The sequence below is a fragment of the Paramormyrops kingsleyae genome, chromosome 3, assembly GCF_048594095.1.
Source record: "Paramormyrops kingsleyae isolate MSU_618 chromosome 3, PKINGS_0.4, whole genome shotgun sequence".
Taxonomy (NCBI): Eukaryota; Metazoa; Chordata; class Actinopteri; order Osteoglossiformes; family Mormyridae; genus Paramormyrops; species Paramormyrops kingsleyae.
In genome coordinates this window covers 18,548,060-18,567,261 of record NC_132799.1, presented here as the reverse complement: position 1 = coordinate 18,567,261, position 19,202 = coordinate 18,548,060, and the positions used below count along the sequence as shown (strand labels likewise).

At 47.2% G+C, this 19,202-nt stretch overlaps 2 protein-coding genes across 32 annotated transcripts in view; one reads left to right on the top strand and one right to left on the bottom strand.

Annotated features, from left to right (window-relative positions):
• Positions 1-6,940, top strand: part of LOC111853435 (calcium/calmodulin-dependent protein kinase type II subunit gamma) — an 81,381-nt gene extending 74,441 nt beyond the window's left edge. For all 29 annotated transcript variants that reach the window (XM_023830287.2, XM_023830291.2, XM_023830283.2 and 26 more), the window contains 4 exons: positions 777-852; positions 980-1,074; positions 1,152-1,400; positions 4,695-6,940. In XM_023830287.2, coding sequence (XP_023686055.1) covers positions 777-852; positions 980-1,074; positions 1,152-1,384 — 404 coding nt within the window. In that variant the 3' untranslated portion in view covers positions 1,385-1,400; positions 4,695-6,940. The remainder of the gene's footprint in view (positions 1-776; positions 853-979; positions 1,075-1,151; positions 1,401-4,694) is intronic.
• A 1,383-nt stretch (positions 6,941-8,323) lies between these two features.
• LOC111853426 (bifunctional heparan sulfate N-deacetylase/N-sulfotransferase 2-like) overlaps positions 8,324-19,202 on the bottom strand; it is a 95,405-nt gene continuing 84,526 nt past the window's right edge. For all 3 annotated transcript variants that reach the window (XM_023830269.2, XM_023830268.2, XM_023830270.2), the window contains 13 exons: positions 16,724-18,358; positions 15,249-15,336; positions 14,795-14,949; positions 14,066-14,251; positions 13,817-13,945; positions 12,385-12,567; positions 11,392-11,488; positions 11,098-11,221; positions 10,833-11,007; positions 10,509-10,679; positions 10,314-10,423; positions 10,113-10,215; positions 8,324-9,909 (listed from right to left, as the gene is read on the bottom strand). In XM_023830269.2, coding sequence (XP_023686037.1) covers positions 9,784-9,909; positions 10,113-10,215; positions 10,314-10,423; positions 10,509-10,679; positions 10,833-11,007; positions 11,098-11,221; positions 11,392-11,488; positions 12,385-12,567; positions 13,817-13,945; positions 14,066-14,251; positions 14,795-14,949; positions 15,249-15,336; positions 16,724-17,740 — 2,664 coding nt within the window. In that variant the 5' untranslated portion in view covers positions 17,741-18,358 and the 3' untranslated portion in view covers positions 8,324-9,783. The remainder of the gene's footprint in view (positions 9,910-10,112; positions 10,216-10,313; positions 10,424-10,508; positions 10,680-10,832; positions 11,008-11,097; positions 11,222-11,391; positions 11,489-12,384; positions 12,568-13,816; positions 13,946-14,065; positions 14,252-14,794; positions 14,950-15,248; positions 15,337-16,723; positions 18,359-19,202) is intronic.

The window sequence follows — 19,202 nt, the reverse complement described above, 5'->3', positions numbered from 1 at the left end:
CCATGGCCAGGAAACTCCCCAGACCTTAATCCTATTGAGAACTTGTGGTCAGTCCTCAAGAGGCAGGTGGACAAACAAAAACCCACAAATTCTGACAAACTCCAAGTGTTGATTATGCAAGAATGGGCTGCCATCAGTCAGGATTTGGCCTGAAGTTGATTGACAGTATGCCTGGGCGAATTGCAGAGGTCTTAAAAAGGAAAGGGCCAACACTGCAAAATATTGACTCTTTGCATAAACTTAATGTGATTGTCAATAAAAGCCTTTGACACTTAGGAAATGCTTATAATTATGCTTCAGTATACCATAGAAACATCTGACAAAAAGACCTACAAACACTGAAGCAACAGATTTTGTGAAAACCAATACTTGTGTCATTTTCAAAACTTTTGGCCATGACTGTATAGCTTGGTGGTGAACATTTGTGTGCTTTGGTTTTTTTGGGACAAAGTGGTATCTGTGGCAGTGTAATATACAGTGATTGACATTATTTGTATAATGGGGCGGGCGTGCCTTTTAGTCTGTATGAGATGCTGTTTTGTGTGGTGTGGTTCAGCACTGAGGTCTGGCTGTCAGGGTTAGTGGCAGGTTAAGCCTAGCGGGGGGTCAGCCTGGGGCTGCAGGTGCCCTGAGTGCTTGGGTATCTGCTGCGGTAACTGGATGGGGAGCTGGGACCTTGCATGTGGAGAGTAGGGCTTGCCTACTTGTGGGACTGGATACTGGGTGTGTGACTTATTCTTTCCTTTCCTTCCCAAACTCCTCAAACTGGATTGCAGCACGCAAGCAGGAAATCATCAAGATCACAGAGCAGCTGATAGAAGCCATCAATAATGGGGACTTTGAGGCATATACGTGAGTATGCAGGCTGCTCCTGCAGACTGATACTTCTCACTGTGTGTTAACATGCTAAAGCCCAGTGAGGAGCTCCTGACGCAAACATGGTGACTTGAACTGAACTCACAAGTAGCTACCCTTTTAGGAGAATCTGTGATCCTGGACTGACATCTTTTGAACCAGAAGCACTTGGAAATCTAGTAGAGGGCATGGATTTTCACAAGTTCTACTTTGAAAACTGTAAGTACTTTTTTTTTTTTTTTAAATTAATAAAAAAGTTTTGCAGTCTTATTGATTACTCTTGCCTGCCCTTACAGTATTGAGTAAAAACAGCAAGCCTGTCCACACCACCATCTTGAACCCTCACGTGCACCTGATTGGCGAGGACGCGGCTTGCATTGCCTACATCCGCCTCACGCAGTACATCGACTGCCAGGGCCGGCCACGCAGCAGCCAGTCTGAGGAGACACGCGTGTGGCACCGCCGTGATGCCAAATGGCTCAATGTCCACTTCCACTGCTCAGGGGCTCCTGCAGCACCTCTACAGTGAGGATTGCTGAGCACAGGTATACTTCACTTACTCCCCTTTGCTACTTCACTGTTATGTTGTATTGTGTTCAGTGTTGGCTATTTGCTAGCCTGTCAGAGTGCTTTCCTTTGTCTGTTAACTAGTTTAACTGTGACTTCTTATTCTGCTCCACTGAAGCTTTTTATACTGTTACTAGACAAGTTACTCTTGCATGTGCATTTGATTGTTGGCCTGTTGACCCTGTACTGTCTGTATATACACTGAATAAAGGGTGGCTGTGCTGCAGTGCTTGTCCTGTGGGGGAAAGTCTAAATTGCTGTGGATTTGGAAAACCCAAGAAAGCACCGTACATGAAAATGCCCTATTTATGCATAGACTTCTCATCATCCACTTTTCTATGGCTGATACAAAGGACAGCTATGTTACAGGCAATATCTTTATAATTTGTACCAAAAACTGCTCAGCACAGTACAAGCAGCAGGAACAATGGATTCAGGGTGTCATTCCAGGCAGGGGGCCAGCAGGGCTCTTATCTGGCAAGATAACATCGTGTTGAATTGCAGTGGCTTCTCTAGGTCCAAAACTTTAACACCAAAGTGTGGTTCTAATTGACTTTCACTGAAAATAAACTCATAGGGGTACCAGAACAACTGGTGCACATGTCTATCACCGCCAGACCCTGCTAAAACACCAAAAAGAAAATTACCTCCAGGATGGACTGCTGGATAAGCTACGCAACCTCAGCTTTCTTCGGGAACCAGGCCCTCAGACAACGTCGTCATCTGATGCTGCTGGCTGGTGGAGGGGACATCGCAAGTGGCACGCGAGGAAGCAGAAGCATGGGAAGTGGGCAGGGGTCCATGATAGGCTAAAAGCCAACACTACCCGGCCAGCTATTCCACCCATCCTATTCACCAATGTTCGCTCACTGGATAATAAACTGCACTATATCTGACTCCAGAGGACTACCCAACATGCTTTTTTTGTTTTTATGGAGACATGGCTCAGTGTTGGCATCCTGCACAACAGAATATAGCTATCTGGCTTGCTAGCATCCCGTTTGGATAGAATTGAAGCTCTATTCATTAAGACCCGAGGAGGGGGGTTGTGTGTCTGTATCAACACAGACTGGTGTAGGAATGCTGTGCTGGTCCCTAGTTATTGCTCACCATTGCTGGAATTTATGACTGTTAGATACAGACCATTTTATTTAACACACAAATTCACTACCGTGCTCATTGTCGCGTCATACATCCCACCCAGCTCTAACACCGACCATGCGTTGGCTGAACTTTATGGAGCCATCAGTGAGCTCCAAAACACCCACCCAGACGGATTTTTTACAGCCAGTGATTTCAACGATGCAAATATCAGGTCAGATTTCCCTAAATTTTACCAGAAAGTAGACATGCAACGAGGGGGACAAACGTTCTGGACTGTGTTTACACAAACATTGCTGGTGTGTACCATGTTGAACCCTGCCCCTACCTCAGCTACTTAAGCCACATCTCTGTTATGCTTATCCCAGCATTCAGACTGCTTGTCAGACGTGCCAAGTCCGTTCTGAAGCAGATGAAAACCTGCCTCCCAGGAGGCCATCTCTGTGCTTCAGGACTGTTTTGAGCACATTGACTGGGACATGTTTAGCAAAGCTGTAACCTACGGTGACCGACTTGGAGGAGTACATGGTGTCAGTGACCAGCTACATTAGCAAGTGCATTGATGATGTTGCTGTCTCCAAAACCATCGTCACACACCCCAACCATAAACCATGGGTGACTACAGAGTTGCGTGCACTGCTGAGAACCTGAGAGACTGTCTTCAGGTCCAGTGACAAGGCTGCCCTGAGAAGAGCAAAGGCCAATCTGTCCCAGGCCATCAGAGCAGCAATGTGTGTACATGCTCAGAGAATCCACAGCCACTTTCAAGACACTGGGGAAATACAACACGTGGCAGGGCATCCATGCCATCACCAACTACAGGACATCTTCACCTGCCTGTGATAATGAGGTCTTCCTTCCAGATGTACTGAATCATGTCTATGCACGGTTTGAAGCACTGAATGACACGGCAGCAACAAAGACCACCCTGGTCCCCAATGATCAGCTGCTCTGCTTAGCCACGGCTGATGTGAGGAGAACTCTGCTCAGAGTCAACCCACGGAAGGCCACTGGACTAGACAACATTTCAGGTCTTGTGCTCAGCGAATGTGCAGAGCAGCTGGCAGATGTCCTCACAGACATCTTCAATTCAATATCTCTCTGAACATCACTGTCCCTCCAATGTGCTTCAAAGCCACTACCATCATTCCTGTGCCTAAGAAGTCCCCAGTGTCCTGCCTGAACGATTACGGTCTTGTCATACTTACACCAATCATCATGAAGTGCTTCGAGAGGCTCGTCATGAGGTACATAAAATCACAGCTGCCCCTTTCACTGGACCCCCTGCCGTTTGCGTATCACTGCATTTGCTCAACAGATGATGCCATCACCACCACCCTCCACCTGGCCCTCATCCACCTGGACAAAAAGGACACTTATGTAAGAATGCCATACATAGATTTCAGTTCAGCACTCAACACAATCATTCCTCAGCATCTGACAGGAAAGCTGAGACTACTGGGCTTGAGCGCCTCCCTCTGCAACTGGATCCTGGACTTCCTGAATGGGAGACCTCAGTTAGTCGGGATCGCCAGGAACATCTCCAGTACCACCATGCTGAGCACAGCCACCCCCCCATACTCCACACTACCTGTCCTGCTGCTACTGTTTGCACTTCTGCACTTTTATTTATCATCTATTATTACTATTTAAAATATCCAATATCAATATCCATTCAAACTGGCACGATCACTACTGTCAACTGCACTGTGTTGTCATGTCCTGTAAATTGCACTTGTGTAACCCTGTGTTGTTTCTGCCCTTTTGTTTTTGTACACCTTGGTCCTGGAGGAACAATGTTTTGTTTCACTGTATACTGTGTATATGGCTGAAATGACAATCAAACCTACTTGACTTGACTTGAAAAGCTGCATTAAATTGCAGTGAATAACCAAGAACATCAAATGGAATAGAATGTGGTTTTCTAAGGATTCTGTCAGGCTGGAAGCTCACATCTGGCAGGGATGCTAGACAAGACCCCTCACAACCACAGGAGAAACAAAAGATACCAGTGAACTGAAAGGCTAAGTGTAATTGGGAATAGCATAACAGAGTTCCTCAGGCTTACAGAAATACACACGGTTAAGCTTGTTTGCAAGGTGTACCCGAAGGCTTGCAGCCTCTTTCGTAGCTGTGACCAGCAACTCACCTGCACTCTCTTCCTCTGACAGGTTGCATGAATCCTGAAGCTAACTGGAGCATTTCTTATCAGAGGTTGCATCAGCGCCAGGAGTCTGGTCAGACGAGACCACAAAAGGCTAAAACACTTTAAAATGAGAACCAACGACTGCAGCACCATGACCACCATACCCCACCCACCCAGTTCCAGCAAGATGGTGGGAGCCAGCCTCTGCTGTGACTCCGCCCTCCAGATGGTACATGCTTCTGATGCTCACATGGAGGTGACATCTTGTCCTTTACCGTCAGATCAAACTTTCTGCCCATTAAAGCTGTCCAAAGAGTGTTAAATATTTGTTCAGCAAAATATATCAGAATTAAACATTTATGTACGTATGTGGAACAGGAGCTGCAGTCATTTTCAAGATGATTTTATGCACTCACCCTCATTAGTGTTTAGGTGCCGAAATTTGGTTTTCAAATTTTTAAATGCATATCTAGATGTTTGAATGCAAGTCAGAGCAAGAAAAAAAAAACTATTTGAACATTATAATTAAAAAGCACCAAAGTGTAGACTTTAGGTATTTGATATTGTTTTACTTTTTTGTGTGAGGGGTGGGGCAGGTTTTGTATTGTGTGTTGTGAAATGACACTTGCTTTTTATCTCCTGAATGATGAATTGAAAGTTTTGTGTTTCAAGAAAATTAATTTTTTGAAGACGTACATGTAGACAACATAGGGCACCCACTGTTTCTGGGTGTGGGAACGTAATGTTGCATAAGAGGCCCGGCCTCTGCCCCAAGCCTGGCAGCTCTGTCATTGGGATAAGGCCCATTTGTGCTAAAACAGTAGAATGTAGCATTAGCGTTGCTGAAACAGCTTCACAAAGGTAGATGATAGCACTTTCACTACTCCAGGGGGTGCTACACACTAGGGAGCCTTTGGCTACTTTGTCTGAATAGAGTTTAAGCAACTGAAATTTTGTTCAGTCCATCCTGGGGGAAAAGGGAAAAAAGCAAATTACCTGCACTGTTTAGCACACGAGACCGAACACAGAAGGAATGTTCAATGGACCCTTCTGCTTAGCACCACCCGACTGCTCCAGGCCAGGCAGCCAATGAGGGCCACACAGAGTTTGGGTCTAGTGCAGAAGAACTAGTCTTGACAAGTCTCCTGTCCCTAATCCCAACTATGTGCACACATGGACCACTCCACAGACTCAGCTCTCCTGCAGCAAGCCCAGGCTGAGAGACAGGCTGCTTTGACTGTGCAAGGCTGACTCTGCTTCTCTTGGTCAGGTGAAGGCAGGCTGGGAACAGAGAAAGGGACACTTTGCATATATAGCAATAGCTCCTTTCAAAATTAAACCATATTGCTGTGATGGATAAACGTCGGAACATGCCGTTTTCACTGTCAAGTAGACGTGTGTGACTTGTGACGCTTGGGGCGTTTCCTGGCTGCCACTCCACCTATCGATGCTGTGTTGACCTGCTCCATCATGCCAGTCAGGTAGTGAACACCCAGGATCTCTGATTCCTTTTAAGAGAAAGAAAAATAATGCTCTGCCTTCTTCACACTGTGTAACACCCCCCCAACTGTGCTGTGTAACACAATGTTAGCTCTGTGAGTTAAACACCTGACACTGTCTCCATGTTGCAGTGTACTAGATGATGTGATGTTCTAAGTCGTTTCAACGTGTGACTTGCGCTGTGAGAACTGGTTGCCTGGTAAAGTGTTTTCATTACATGCGTGTGCGCGTGTGTGAGTGAGTGCGAATTTGGGGAAAGATCAAGCTAAAGTCCAGTTTACATTATTAAAAAAAGGAACACGGAGGACACTAAACTGAAACACAGTCACTGCTGCAGAGCCCTGACACACAATACTAAGGGAACCGTAAGCCACAGTGTAACAAAACCATATATGCAGTTTTACAAGAGAAGGAAATATGCATGTCTACTTTCTGGTAAAATGTTTTTCAGTTTGTGTTTACTTAGAAGTTAGTTGCATCTGAGGTAAATGCAAACTGTGCAGCCTCACATATGCGTGATGTGAGACACTTGAGAAGCTCACCTTAGCTTGGTATGTCCCCTTATTAGTAAACTCCTGCATTGTAATAGTACACTTAGGGGCTTCATATATTCGAGTTTCAAATTGGATGCTGGATTTTGCATGATCATATAAAAAAATAAACCATGAGTTAAGCAAACTTACCAGGTGTTTGAATGTTTGTAGGTCTTCTTCATAGCTTTGTTATTGAAACCTGATCTGAAAGTATTTAATAAATAATATTTCGACCGTGGCTTGTTCGTCATCCTTTAAAGGGCAGCTTATTTCATTACCTATGTAACACGAGAGAACTAATGCTGATGAGAAAATGAGTCGCAAAGTATGAATTATACATTCAACTCAATATACTGTTTGAGCTTTGGCTGTGCTCATTATCAAAATGTCAGAGCAGTAAACTATTAGACTGGGGACTCTTCAGGGTGGGCAGTGGGGCAAAGAGTTAGTCAGAGAGCGTGACCCTCAGTTCACAGAATACCATTGATTACTTCTGTCTGAACACTTAATGGATCCGAACGAGGCAGCAACACACCAAGTAGACCTCAGCCCACCTGGGTGACAGACAGGAGGCTGTGGCTCTCGATGCAGGAGCCAAATTCAAGAAATCCATTTACACATGTGCCTTGGATAAGAACACAAAGACGGCATCCAACCAGGTGTCTTACTCTACCGTACTGTACTGTATTTGCTGTCGCTGCAGCTCCACAGCAAGTAAGCAGCTGACCCCCCCCCCCCCCCCAATTATGACACAGCAGAACTTCCTGTGCTCTCTGCTAGGGCTGGGCGATATCATATCGATATTATATCACGTATGCACAATAATCACCAGGGCTTCACATGAAAGCATTCAAGTGGAAGCTTTTGGCTGGATGCCAGCTTTTTGGTGCTATACGGACATTAATTTCCGCCCATAATTTGGTAAGAAGATTATGTAGTATGGCTTAAACATGAATGAGATGCGTTTTGTGACACCCAAAAGTTAGTAATCTGTATAAACTTTGTTTCTTAAATTCGATTAATGGAGCACACCACATAATACTGTTTTGGTATACTACCTTTTGGTATACCTCAGTGCAATATGCGGTGAAGAAGAGGAGGAATGATATCGCCCAGCCCTACTCTCTGCTCATTCTGCAAATTCATTAGACAGGCATGACACCCAACTACTACCATCCAGGGGCTCCAAAGACAATGACACTGGAGGCCACACACCGTTGGAACCTGCACACTCCACTGGGTGAGCGATCGGGCAGAACCAGGTGAGCAGTCAGGCTGATGGCTGTTCTAAGGAAATGCCCTTTAGACTTAAGGCCTCTGGGGAATTAAATGCTTCAAAGGCATTTTAAAGAAGTCACTTGTTAACTGTTTAATTCTGGTTAATCAACCTACTTAACATTTTCACACCAATTTATCATGCAGCTGGGATGATGATTAAGGTACGGAACCATCTTGAGAGGCTGCACAAGACACACTTTCATACACAGATGCAAGTGAAGGACATATTAGGCAATTCTTGCTGCCATACAGGTACACAATCAAGTGACATAAGCACGAAGCCACACAGCTTTCTGGCTGCAGTGCATCACATGTCCACCAAAAAGAAGCACTGTCCAGCAGGGCATTTACGAAGGGGATTTTAATCACAAAATAAAGTACATCTGCACACTAGCAGACCAAGGAAATGAGGAAAAAACAGAAAAGTGATGCCGCCAACCTCTCTGCATTTATTGGAGATGATACTGCATTGGTACTTGTTTCATTTTAGAGACCATTTTTACAAAATACACAAAAAAAAAAAACCAAGACAGCAGCTCTTGATATGGACTCTTGACCCCTGTCCCACCATCTATGGCAGTGTTTCCCAAGCCAGTCCTCGTGGAACAATCTGCGTTTTTGCTCCCTCCCAGCCAATCAGGAACACCGAATACCTGGTACATGTGCACTGGAAGCTGAGAGGAAGCAAAAATGTGGACTGTCCGGGGTTCCCCGAGGACTGGGTTGGGAAACACTGATCTATGGTACTGTCTAATAGCCGTGTCCCGGGGCCCTACGCCCACTCTCCCCTGCACAAAGCAGGCCCCTGCAGGCTTGTCTGATTGTCTGTAGAGGAGTGGCAGTGTGTGTGTATCAGTCGTAGGCAGAGAGCAGACCAAAGAAAGCATCTCTTATCCAGCAATCCACGGGACTAGTTTTGTTGTGTCTGCTTTAATTAAGACCTTGTGACCCACCCTACCCTAACCCAAAATATACAACCAAGACAGCAGCTCTTGATATGGACTCTTGACCCCTGTCCCACCATCTATGGCAGTGTTTCCCAAGCCAGTCCTCGTGGAACAATCTGCGTTTTTGCTCCCTCCCAGCCAATCAGGAACACCGAATACCTGGTACATGTGCACTGGAAGCTGAGAGGAAGCAAAAATGTGGACTGTCCGGGGTTCCCCGAGGACTGGGTTGGGAAACACTGATCTATGGTACTGTCTAATAGCCGTGTCCCGGGGCCCTACGCCCACTCTCCCCTGCACAAAGCAGGCCCCTGCAGGCTTGTCTGATTGTCTGTAGAGGAGTGGCAGTGTGTGTGTATCAGTCGTAGGCAGAGAGCAGACCAAAGAAAGCATCTCTTATCCAGCAATCCACGGGACTAGTTTTGTTGTGTCTGCTTTAATTAAGACCTTGTGACCCACCCTACCCTAACCCAAAATATACAACCACTTTAAAAAAAAAACATGTACAATATTTTACATTCTTCCAAAGGAAGACCATGACTGTATCCCAAGTCACCATCTTGTGTCCATATGTTTCCTTCTCAGGCCTCAAGTTCTGTGGCTGGTGGTTGGGAGGGTAAGAGTTCTCACATCCACTTGCTTGCCAACAGTGCAACTGCCAGAGGCCAAAGTTCAACAGATGTCAGCACGGTGAGTCTGTGCTGAGACTCCAGTCCTGTGGCCGCTGCCACATCGAGCCAGAAATGGGGACTCATTGCTACAAAGGGATACAGAACAGAGAAAGGATCATCCTGGCCAGAGGGTGATGGCAGAAGGAGCCTTCCCATCACCTCATCCCCTGCCTGAACCCCCATTCTCAGCTCCAGCTGGTGTTCTGGATCTCCTCCCTCAGCCAGGTGGGCAGTGCCTGGCCCAGCTGCTTCAGGAGCTTCAGCAGCTTCATGTTGTGTTCGCGGTAATACTCAGACAGGAAGGATCTCGTCTGCAATACAGGGAGGCTAGTCAACAGGAGGCGCCTCAGAAATGGGACCCAGCATAGCTATGTGCTATCAATCCCTAGTGACACAATGTCATAGACTGCATGTTCACCAGGGTCCACTGGACTCCTGCAACTTCCACTACATCCAGCCCTGCTGTCGGGGCAGCTACCGGTAATTCAAACAACACAATTTGGCAGGGGGGTACCTCTACGGCCATTTCGGGGTACTTCCTGCCCTTGCTCTTGCCCAGACACTTGGGACGGCCCCCTTCCACCCTGTGACACCAGAAGCCTTTGTTTTCATCAAATCTGTGAAGAACAAGACAGTTATCAAGCCTGTAGGCAAGAAGCACAATGTCAGAGGACAGCCATAGCCAGCAATTGGGATTCAGGAAGGCTTCACTCACACCAGGACCTGAGTGTAGTTGAAGATAGGCGTGACTCCCAGGAACCTCTGGACACCTTCCATCACCTGCACAGGGTTTGACCGTAGCACTGCACCATCCACAACCAGCAGCTAAGGGGCAGAGGGCCAGAGGTCACAGGGGAAGAACACTGGGCAAAGCAGGCAGTGCTGGGGGGGTGGGGTTAGGGGTAAACACCTGGCTAGGAGGGTAGTGGCGCAGCCAGCGGTCTAGGTGCATGGCGTAGGCCCCAGGTACCAGACAGCGATGCTGAAGGGTCAGGAGCTCAGGGGAAGAGTCAAGACCCACTGACACAACCTGATGGAATGTATAATTTAGGGCAGCTGGGTCCTGGTGAGCCCTCTGGTGCTAGGGACAAAGAATCAGAAGAAGTGTGAGACAATGCACCTAATTTGACATGCCAGTCGGGTTACATAACATACAGAATATAAGAGCTACCCAAGCAAAAACTCAAGCATTCCGCTCTTGGAGTCCATTAAAACTTTTTTTTTTTGGACTCACCTGGTACCAGGAGTACGCCCGGTCCACTGGGTTGATGAGTACTACCAGGATTTTGGCCCGAGGCAGCAGGGCAGCAGCCCTCCTTGGGGTCACATCAGAGTCAAGGTAGTTGGCGCTCTTCTCAAACAGGAAGTCAGTGCTGGCATTGGAAGGGAATGGAAAGAAATCCATGTACCTGCAGGAAGAAGGTGTCACTGATCACATCCACAAACCGGGCTCATAGGCGCACCCAGCCAGCCACAAGGAAGGCGGATGACATGGTTACCAGTCAATGCCATGTTGATAATTGGATCCACTGAAGAACTGGATCTCTTCAAAGGTGAACTGGCTGGGGAAGTTGCTGGTGATGGCCGGGTGTAGGGTTAGGAAAGAGTACAGCGCCGTGGTGCCTAAAAGGAGCAGCAAACCATCAGGCATGCTAACGTCAATGTCTTTCATTACACCTCCCTGTCCGCATTAATATGCCCCAGGCCAGTTTCTTCTTTAACAACCAATCAGCATTAACTGAAGTTAATGCAACCTTCCAAGTAAGAGACTGGTCTATGCCTTTTTATCATACCTGTTTTCTGAGGACCAATCACCAGAAACTTGGGTAGCCGGTCACAAGTCTTCTCCTTGGACCAGATGTCCTTATGTCTCTTGTCATGACATGGGTTCTGCAGAGAGAAGCAGGAGTAAGATCCAAGTGACAATGCTACTTATTTCCACTCTTTTTACCAGTGAACAATAAAAATTTCAAAGTGGATACCAGTTACATGCAAAATACCTACAAGACTTGAAATATATACCTTCATAATTTATTATTAAAACTTCTAAGTAATGAAGCTTACATTATGAAAAGCTCTAATTGCATGATGGGGATTTAAAACATATTCCCTGTTCAAGGCAAATTCATACTTCAACTTTTCTGTGTGCGCTTTTGGGCTGTGAATGCTTGTGTGCATGGCAGCTTGCGTTCATACTTAATTTGGCTGCGGATGCAGATGGTCCCGGTCGGTGCATGCATATAGCAGTGATATTCCACCAGACCAGGAGAGGGCATTGCAAAGGGTATTGCAACTAAACACAAATACAAGCAGGATAGTGAAATGGGTAAACTTTTATCAACATTTTTAAAGTTAATAGTTTAGGCTTGTGCGGTACTATGGTAATATGGGATACCATGGTATATTGAAATCCTTACAACGAAATTAGTTGGGAACACCCCCCGACAAATTTTATTGGCAAGATTTCAAAATGCCACAATAGTACAGCTTCTAAAAATATCGTATACCTTGGTGTAGTGTCCAGACAGTATGAAAAATTAGATACGCGTGTACCTCCAACCCAACTCCTCAGCTGCTCACCATTGCTACAACACCATGAGCATGGATGTGCACAATTTCCACTACACATAAAAATCAGAACTTCACGCACATTGCTATCCACAGCTAACCCCTGATGACAAAATTTTCATAATTTCCACTTATCCACAACCAAAAGCGCACACGGAAAAGTGAAGTATGACCTGGTTTTGATACAGCAATTACATCAAAGATGCCATTCTACATGCCTGCCACAAGGGGTCCCTCTCTTCAGGAAAGATGGTGAAGTACTTCTCAGCCAGCTGGACTGGAGGCAGTGTCTGGAGCCGCAGGTTGGTCCAGCACTGCACAAACTTGACCAGGGACTCAAAGGTATATAAACCCAGCCGGTCGTTCCCATAGTTGGACAAGTGGGTCATAAAGATGCTGATCTGAAGGCATGAGATGGAGGCAAGCAGATGGCAGGGTCACTAGAAAGGATCATGCCCGATTACAGATGGGCCAGTGAAAATTGAAGCAAGGCACACACAGCTGGAGGAGGACTCGACATGCAACAACGTGGAGCAGCAATCAGTAAGACAGAAGGCCATTCCCCTAGGTTCAATGCCCAAGACTTGTGTTACATGCAGGCTGGATGCTAACACTCAAGGCTCATTAACAGCCATTTATTTTAGTTTGGTCATTCAGGTTCCATTAGCATATAGCCTTCACAATTGGATAAAAGTGGAAGAAGACGTCTATGTTAGGACCGACAGCCAGAAGCGCCATGTTATGGTCTCACAGTTCACTATAGAATAACTAATAACACCCTACTCTTTACATAATGATGAGGACTCTTAAGCTGGTATAAATTGTATAAGCCATTGTGAAATCATCTCGGTAACACACTGCCGACTGTGGTATCTGACCACAGGAGCATTGTCCCCACACACTGAGCCACACAACTTCAGTGAACGGGGACCTTTATGTTAAACAGTGAGTTAGCAGGCAAAATGATTTTGGCCTTATTTCTGGCTCCAGGGGTCTACACAAGGCCCTTTCCCCATCATAGGAACTTTTTTTAGGAACCAGATCCTTTTTAGATACTTAATCACGCTGCAATGTTTTTACTCTGTAGAAAATGAAAGGACAGATTTAATAATGAATTAGAAACATGTCGTGGGCTATATAAAACTACATAGCAGGCTGGTAGTTTGAGACCTCTCATAAGTAGTTGCCACCCATCCTGTATTTTAATGTGTGATCCCAAAATTTAAAATAAAATGCTGTGTCCCATTTTGAACCAATTCAGGACATGATTTGTCAGGCATTTTTGGATCCCTTGACCCAAACTCCAGTAACTAACAACTAACAAAACAACTTGTTCATCCTCCATTGTTTTGGGGTGCCAGTGTAGTTTCATATGAAATTATATGTGAAGTTAAACCTACAAGCTTTTTGCATCTTCCATGCTTGTTTAACATAAAGGTCCCGGTTCCTGTTGTGTGGTGGGAAACCAACACACAAACTGGCTAGTAATGACTAAAGTACCAGGTTGAGACAGCCCAGGAACTCGGAACCAGGGACCAGGTTCCTGAACTTCAGTAGGAAAGTGCCTATAGTGCCATAATGCTGATAAAGGCTGTTATACAGCAGACAGCGAGGTCAGTGTCGATCAGGAAAGACTTGAACAGCACTCACCGGGTTGAGCAGGACCGTGAGGAACAGTTCCCCCCCCCGGATGCTCCTGTCTAGCTCACGGGAGCCCCCAGGATACTCGTTATAGAAGATGGTGTGTGTGAATAGGCCACACGTCTGTCTGGGCAGCACCTGTGCAGCAGGGCAGCAGCAATAGGCACATGAAGTGGAGGAAGGGGAAGAGAGAGACTGACGGCAAGAAGTTTTTTAAACTTAGGTAGGAAAAGTGAGTTGGGGGGGGGGGGGGTTCACCATGATGTCATTGTGGATGAAGCCCCGGCGATATCGGGCGGGGCGCAGGTGAGGGTATTCTTCTGTGCTGGTCACTTTAATGCCCCACACAGCCTTCCAGGCCTCATAGAGCTGGCTGTGCACGGGATACACCCCTGAGTGGTGGGGGGCTACGGCATAGCCCATGTCTGTGGGAATTCCATGCTCCTGTAGAGGGTATGATCAGGGGTCAACTTTCAGAAACCCACTGCACTGGAAAATGGCTCCAAAGCAAATAACACCATGTACAATCCACCAGACAAAATGAGTCATCAAGTGATGCACAAAGCTGATTTATAACAATGGTTCTGTTTGTCCACTAGAGGGCATTGCTAACCTATTTCCTCAATTAATTGTGCCACACAATCACTAAAATGGTTGAGTAAAGGTGATGGTGGCATCTCCCCCTAGGTGAGTTTAGGCTGCCCTTCCAAGCGACCAGGTGGCTACTGAGGAAAGACACAGCACAGCAGTAGCAGGGTGACCCAGTGCTGCTCCATTTGGCAGCTCGGCTGCTTGTGTGCTGGAACCCAGCCAGCCTCTCTCACTGAGACTCAATCTGCCGGCAGGCCTTCCCAAAACACCACGGCTGTGTTCATCACATTCTGGCTGTTTTCGAACGAATTAATTTCGAAGATGAGCTGGGGCCAATAGCGGAGACGCCGGCAACGCCTGAGGGGCCCTGCAGCCAAACCACAGACTGACTCTCACCTTGGCAAAGAGCATGTTGAGGCGCATCTGCTCAGCCAGCACAGTGACGTTGTGGAACAGGTGAGGCTGCATGTGACTCCACATGTGAGGGAACCACCAGAACTCCTTCCTGTGGTGCAGCAGCATGTCATCACCCCGATCCTCCTCATCAGTGCCTGCAGGCATAGGAGACAGCAAAATAGGTGTGCAGTGGCACGTTGCTTTGCTGAACAGTGACCGCTAACGCATGTTGAGCTGGGGCCGAAAGTAATGGTCCCCAGAGCCCCATGGCCGCTTATTACTAATGCAGCACAAGAAAGACATTATGCAGAGCTGATGGTGACAGGAGCCCCTGTCTGACACAGCATGTAGTCCTTCCAGTCACTGTCAGCATAGAGCTGGACAGGAGGGGAGCGCTGTAACAGTAGGGTTAAGACAGCCTCTGATAGATGAGCTGCGGCATGCACGCTCTTACCAGTGTGGTAGAACTTTCCAGAGAAGCCCAGGTTGAAAGTGAAATTGGGCACCAGGACGCGGAGCCTTTTTTGAGCACTAAGGAGAGCCTGCAAAACAAGAGGGAGCAGCATGACTCACTACTGTAGCTAAAGACAAGCAGACATGGCATAAAACAGCCTTAACACCATGGCAGAGTGTCCTTTATAACACCCGTTGATTGACAGAGGGACTAAAGAGTGAAACATGGAGGCTAACCCTAACCGTAAGCCTGAACAACCTGTAGGTGGTTCTAGAGTGAGGCTGAAGGGAAGGTGGGACTATCACACATCCAATGGTAAACAGGTGTGTGTGTGTGTCTGTGTGTGGGGGGGGGACAGAGGAGCTGTCGGGATCCATTTGTAATTTCACTAAAATGAGCTTGTATATATGTCTAATCTTTGAAGCCCATGCGTATAATTCAGGAGTTGTCACAGGAGCCAACACAGTACAGGTGCTGCACAGGTATGCAAAACCCCAGGTAGAGCCTGAAAGCTGCTACAGCTCCTACAGGTCATGCCAAGGTTGCAGAACCATCAAGGAGTGTGTGGATCAGATGCCAGTTTCCAGCTCCCTGGCCTGTAGCCCTGTCATCGGCACAAACTGATTAAAAAAGGAAGCTGTAAAAGTGGCCAGGTGGTTTAGCCCCTCTGGGGGTAATAGCACTGGTTTCATAAGTCATGGCATTAATGCATACAGGAGGCCCAGAACCACATCACCCCTGTGGGTCAGAGGGAATGGTACATTCCGGATGGGGGCTGTTTGTCTACTGGGGTTATGGTAGGCAAAAGCCACCCTGTACTGATGCCAAGCCCTGTTCTTATGCGCAGTACGCAGCCCAGGAAGACCACAGCAGTCAGACTAGCAGGCCAAACCACACCAGAGGAGCTGACTGCTGGAAAAGTAAACAGGTGGGTTTGGGTGTGGGGGATGGGGGGGTGTGACTGAAAATGCAGGTTTACTGTCATGGTTCCAGCAACTAATCATCTTGACTGCTTCCTACTACATCGGGGGTTCCAAATGACAGGGGGGTGGGCTCACTACATATGACACCTTTCCACTGCCTCCAAGAGCTAAGCCATACCTGAGCCGAAGCACAAAGAGACAGCTTTCTAAATGCAAAATATGCAAACCATACCATACACGCGCTAACATGGCCCAGCTTACTAGCAGGGCTGAAAGCGTGACTAAACCAAGCTGGTTGTGTCACTAACATCTGATTCGTCAAAATGCAGAGAGATACCAATGATTTGCATTGACAGGCATGGATTATTTCGGCTAATGGAGCCATTTTAAATGTTTAAACAGATACATCAATGTTCTTGTACAACTTAAGTTAAATATTTTTTCAGACATTCTTCCTCCTTCCAGTGGCAGTCAATCTCCACCACAGGTCAACAACTTCCAGGTACAGCTGGTTAATCAGTATCTACCTACCAAGATAGGCCATGTACTCACCTCAACATCAGATACCTTCATGCGGGTGCCCTCCTTGCCTACGAAGATGTCGTCCACATCAACCAAAAGGTAGCGGTCCAGAGACAGGCACAACCGCTTGCCAGTTAGGTAGGCAATGGAATCCACAAAGATTAGCTTGTGCAGCCAAAAGGACAGGTTGTTGCCAAAGAACACCCTCTGGATGCCATCATGGAGGCCTAGGTCCTGTACCACGGTAGCATGAACCACCTGACTGGAACCTAAGTGGAGCAGAGCTTCTGGAGAATGGGTGTTGGCCAGAAGAACAGGTTCATAGGTGCTATGGTTGGACTGGAAAACCGTCCAATCATCCCCGGGTAATGGGCCTTGGTCCACCTCATTGGCTTGAGTGATGTAAAGTAGTGGGGCAGCGGGGTTGATGCGGTAGTCACGTAGGCCCAGGTTCGAGTGCAGGAACAAAGGGAAGCCCTTGAGCTGGGCACTGAACAGTGAGTTCTCGTTGGCCTTGAAGAAGCTGATGACCCCCACACCAAACTCCACACAGTACTTGTCTAGCAGCTCACGGTTCCAGGCATCCAGGTTGACATACTTGAGAACATTCTCGTAGATTACAAGGGCATAGCGGCCCCGGTCCCCTTCGGTCAATGTGGGCATGTCACCCTTCCCGGGAGCAATCTCTGTCTGGTACTTGAAGCGGCTGGACTCCAGGATGGCCACAATCTCTTGGCCTAGTTGAGAGTAGACGCTCTCCACAAACACTAGCACCACAGGGTCTGTGCGCGAATTGTCCACCGGTTTAAGAAATTGCCGGTTGGCCTGTGGGGGCAGAAACAGGGGCACGCGCTGACCCCCTGTTGATGTGGCTACTGCCCCACAATCGCTAATGGGGAGGGGGGGGCCCTCTTTGATTTTGGGGCTGTTGCTGACATAGTAAGCCAGGAAGGCCATGGACAGCAGGCAGAAAACTATGAGTGCCAAGATGAGGCGATGTAGCTCCATCTGCCTCATGCCCCGCACCAGCTTCCAGACGCCCATCATGGCGTTGCTGGGGGGGGACAGACAGAGTTGGGGTCAAGCTGGACTCAAGGACAGCAAAACAGTGGTGGAGGTGGCAACCTGAGGCAGCGGAGAAGGAAGAGGAGTGGGGCTGACCAACAGATACTAGCACTGAGTTCTGCTTGTAGAAAGCCATTTAAGCTAGGTCACCATGGCCCGCATAACCCATGACTCAGCATGTACTTCTTCTCTCTAGCCTTTTCCAGCTGGTACCGGAATCCCGCTTATATAGATCGATCAAACCAGGTTCTCGTATCTGGTGTACAATAGCTCCCTTGCAGAAACACCTTGAGTAACAGACTGCCTCTTGTACACCAATGTCCAACTTCCTTTGTTCACACCACCCGTCCACACAGGTTAGCTTTCTCGCCCTCTTTAGGTGACTGTACACTCTAGTCCTCAGTCACTTGCAAGCTCACAGCCTTCATGGGTGTTATCACATGTGCTTAAACCACCTTCCCAGGCAGCATCTTCAGCAGTGCCGTCGCCCTCCATCCATTCTAGAAGCCATCATTGTGGCAGCAGAAGCTGCTAACACTGAGCACTGCTCTTGGAGTCCCAGTCTGCTCATTCCCAGCATGCATGAGGTAGGTTACAGACCTGTGGAGACAGAGAGGGAAAGAGTAGTTATCACATGGGTAGCAGAGGTCACAGCACAGATTCCTCTAGAAAGTGGCCTTAATAATCCATAACTGTGGAGAGATACCAGCTCCTTGCCCATTCCACTGTACTCCAAGAGAACAGCCAGAGGCCTCAAGACCAAAACAAGTATCCGTGAGTTAACAGCATTGTATGAGAACCCACCTGTCACCACAAAGGAGAAATGGCGCAAAACATTTTTTAAACAGGCCAAGTCTGACTCTCAGACAGCCGACTCAATGGGGAAAGCCAGTGGTGCCAACAATCACTAAATCACATGGCTTTTAAAGATCCAGTGTACCCCACCACGCCAACTTTTAGAGGTCAAGAAAAGGGGGGGAATCTTCATCACACTTCAGCACTTAGGTTACACATCAAAAATTCTCACATTTTCCTGCACATGGCTTTTGAGACATCTAAGATGAGCCTATTTTTCGTATGAACCTGAGAGAAGGCTGAAACACATCATGGTGATTGCTATGCTCCCCCTGCATTTAACATTCTTGCTGTGAAGCTGATTTATATTAAGATGCTGCATAAAACCTGTATATACTAAGAGGAAAACCAACTTCAACTGTTTTGAGAGGCTTCAAAATGTCAAACCAAAAAGGGTCCCATTAGATCCCACAGCAGTTGCTATCATCATAGGACTAAGCACAAGCCAGAATATGGTTATCGGGGGTGAATCCAACATTAACGTGGAAAGAGCGAATTTCACAGACTGCCTTATAAAGGCACCACCTGATATTCATGTCTGGAACATTGGCAATAAACTTTCTACATAGGACACATACGTGATATAAGG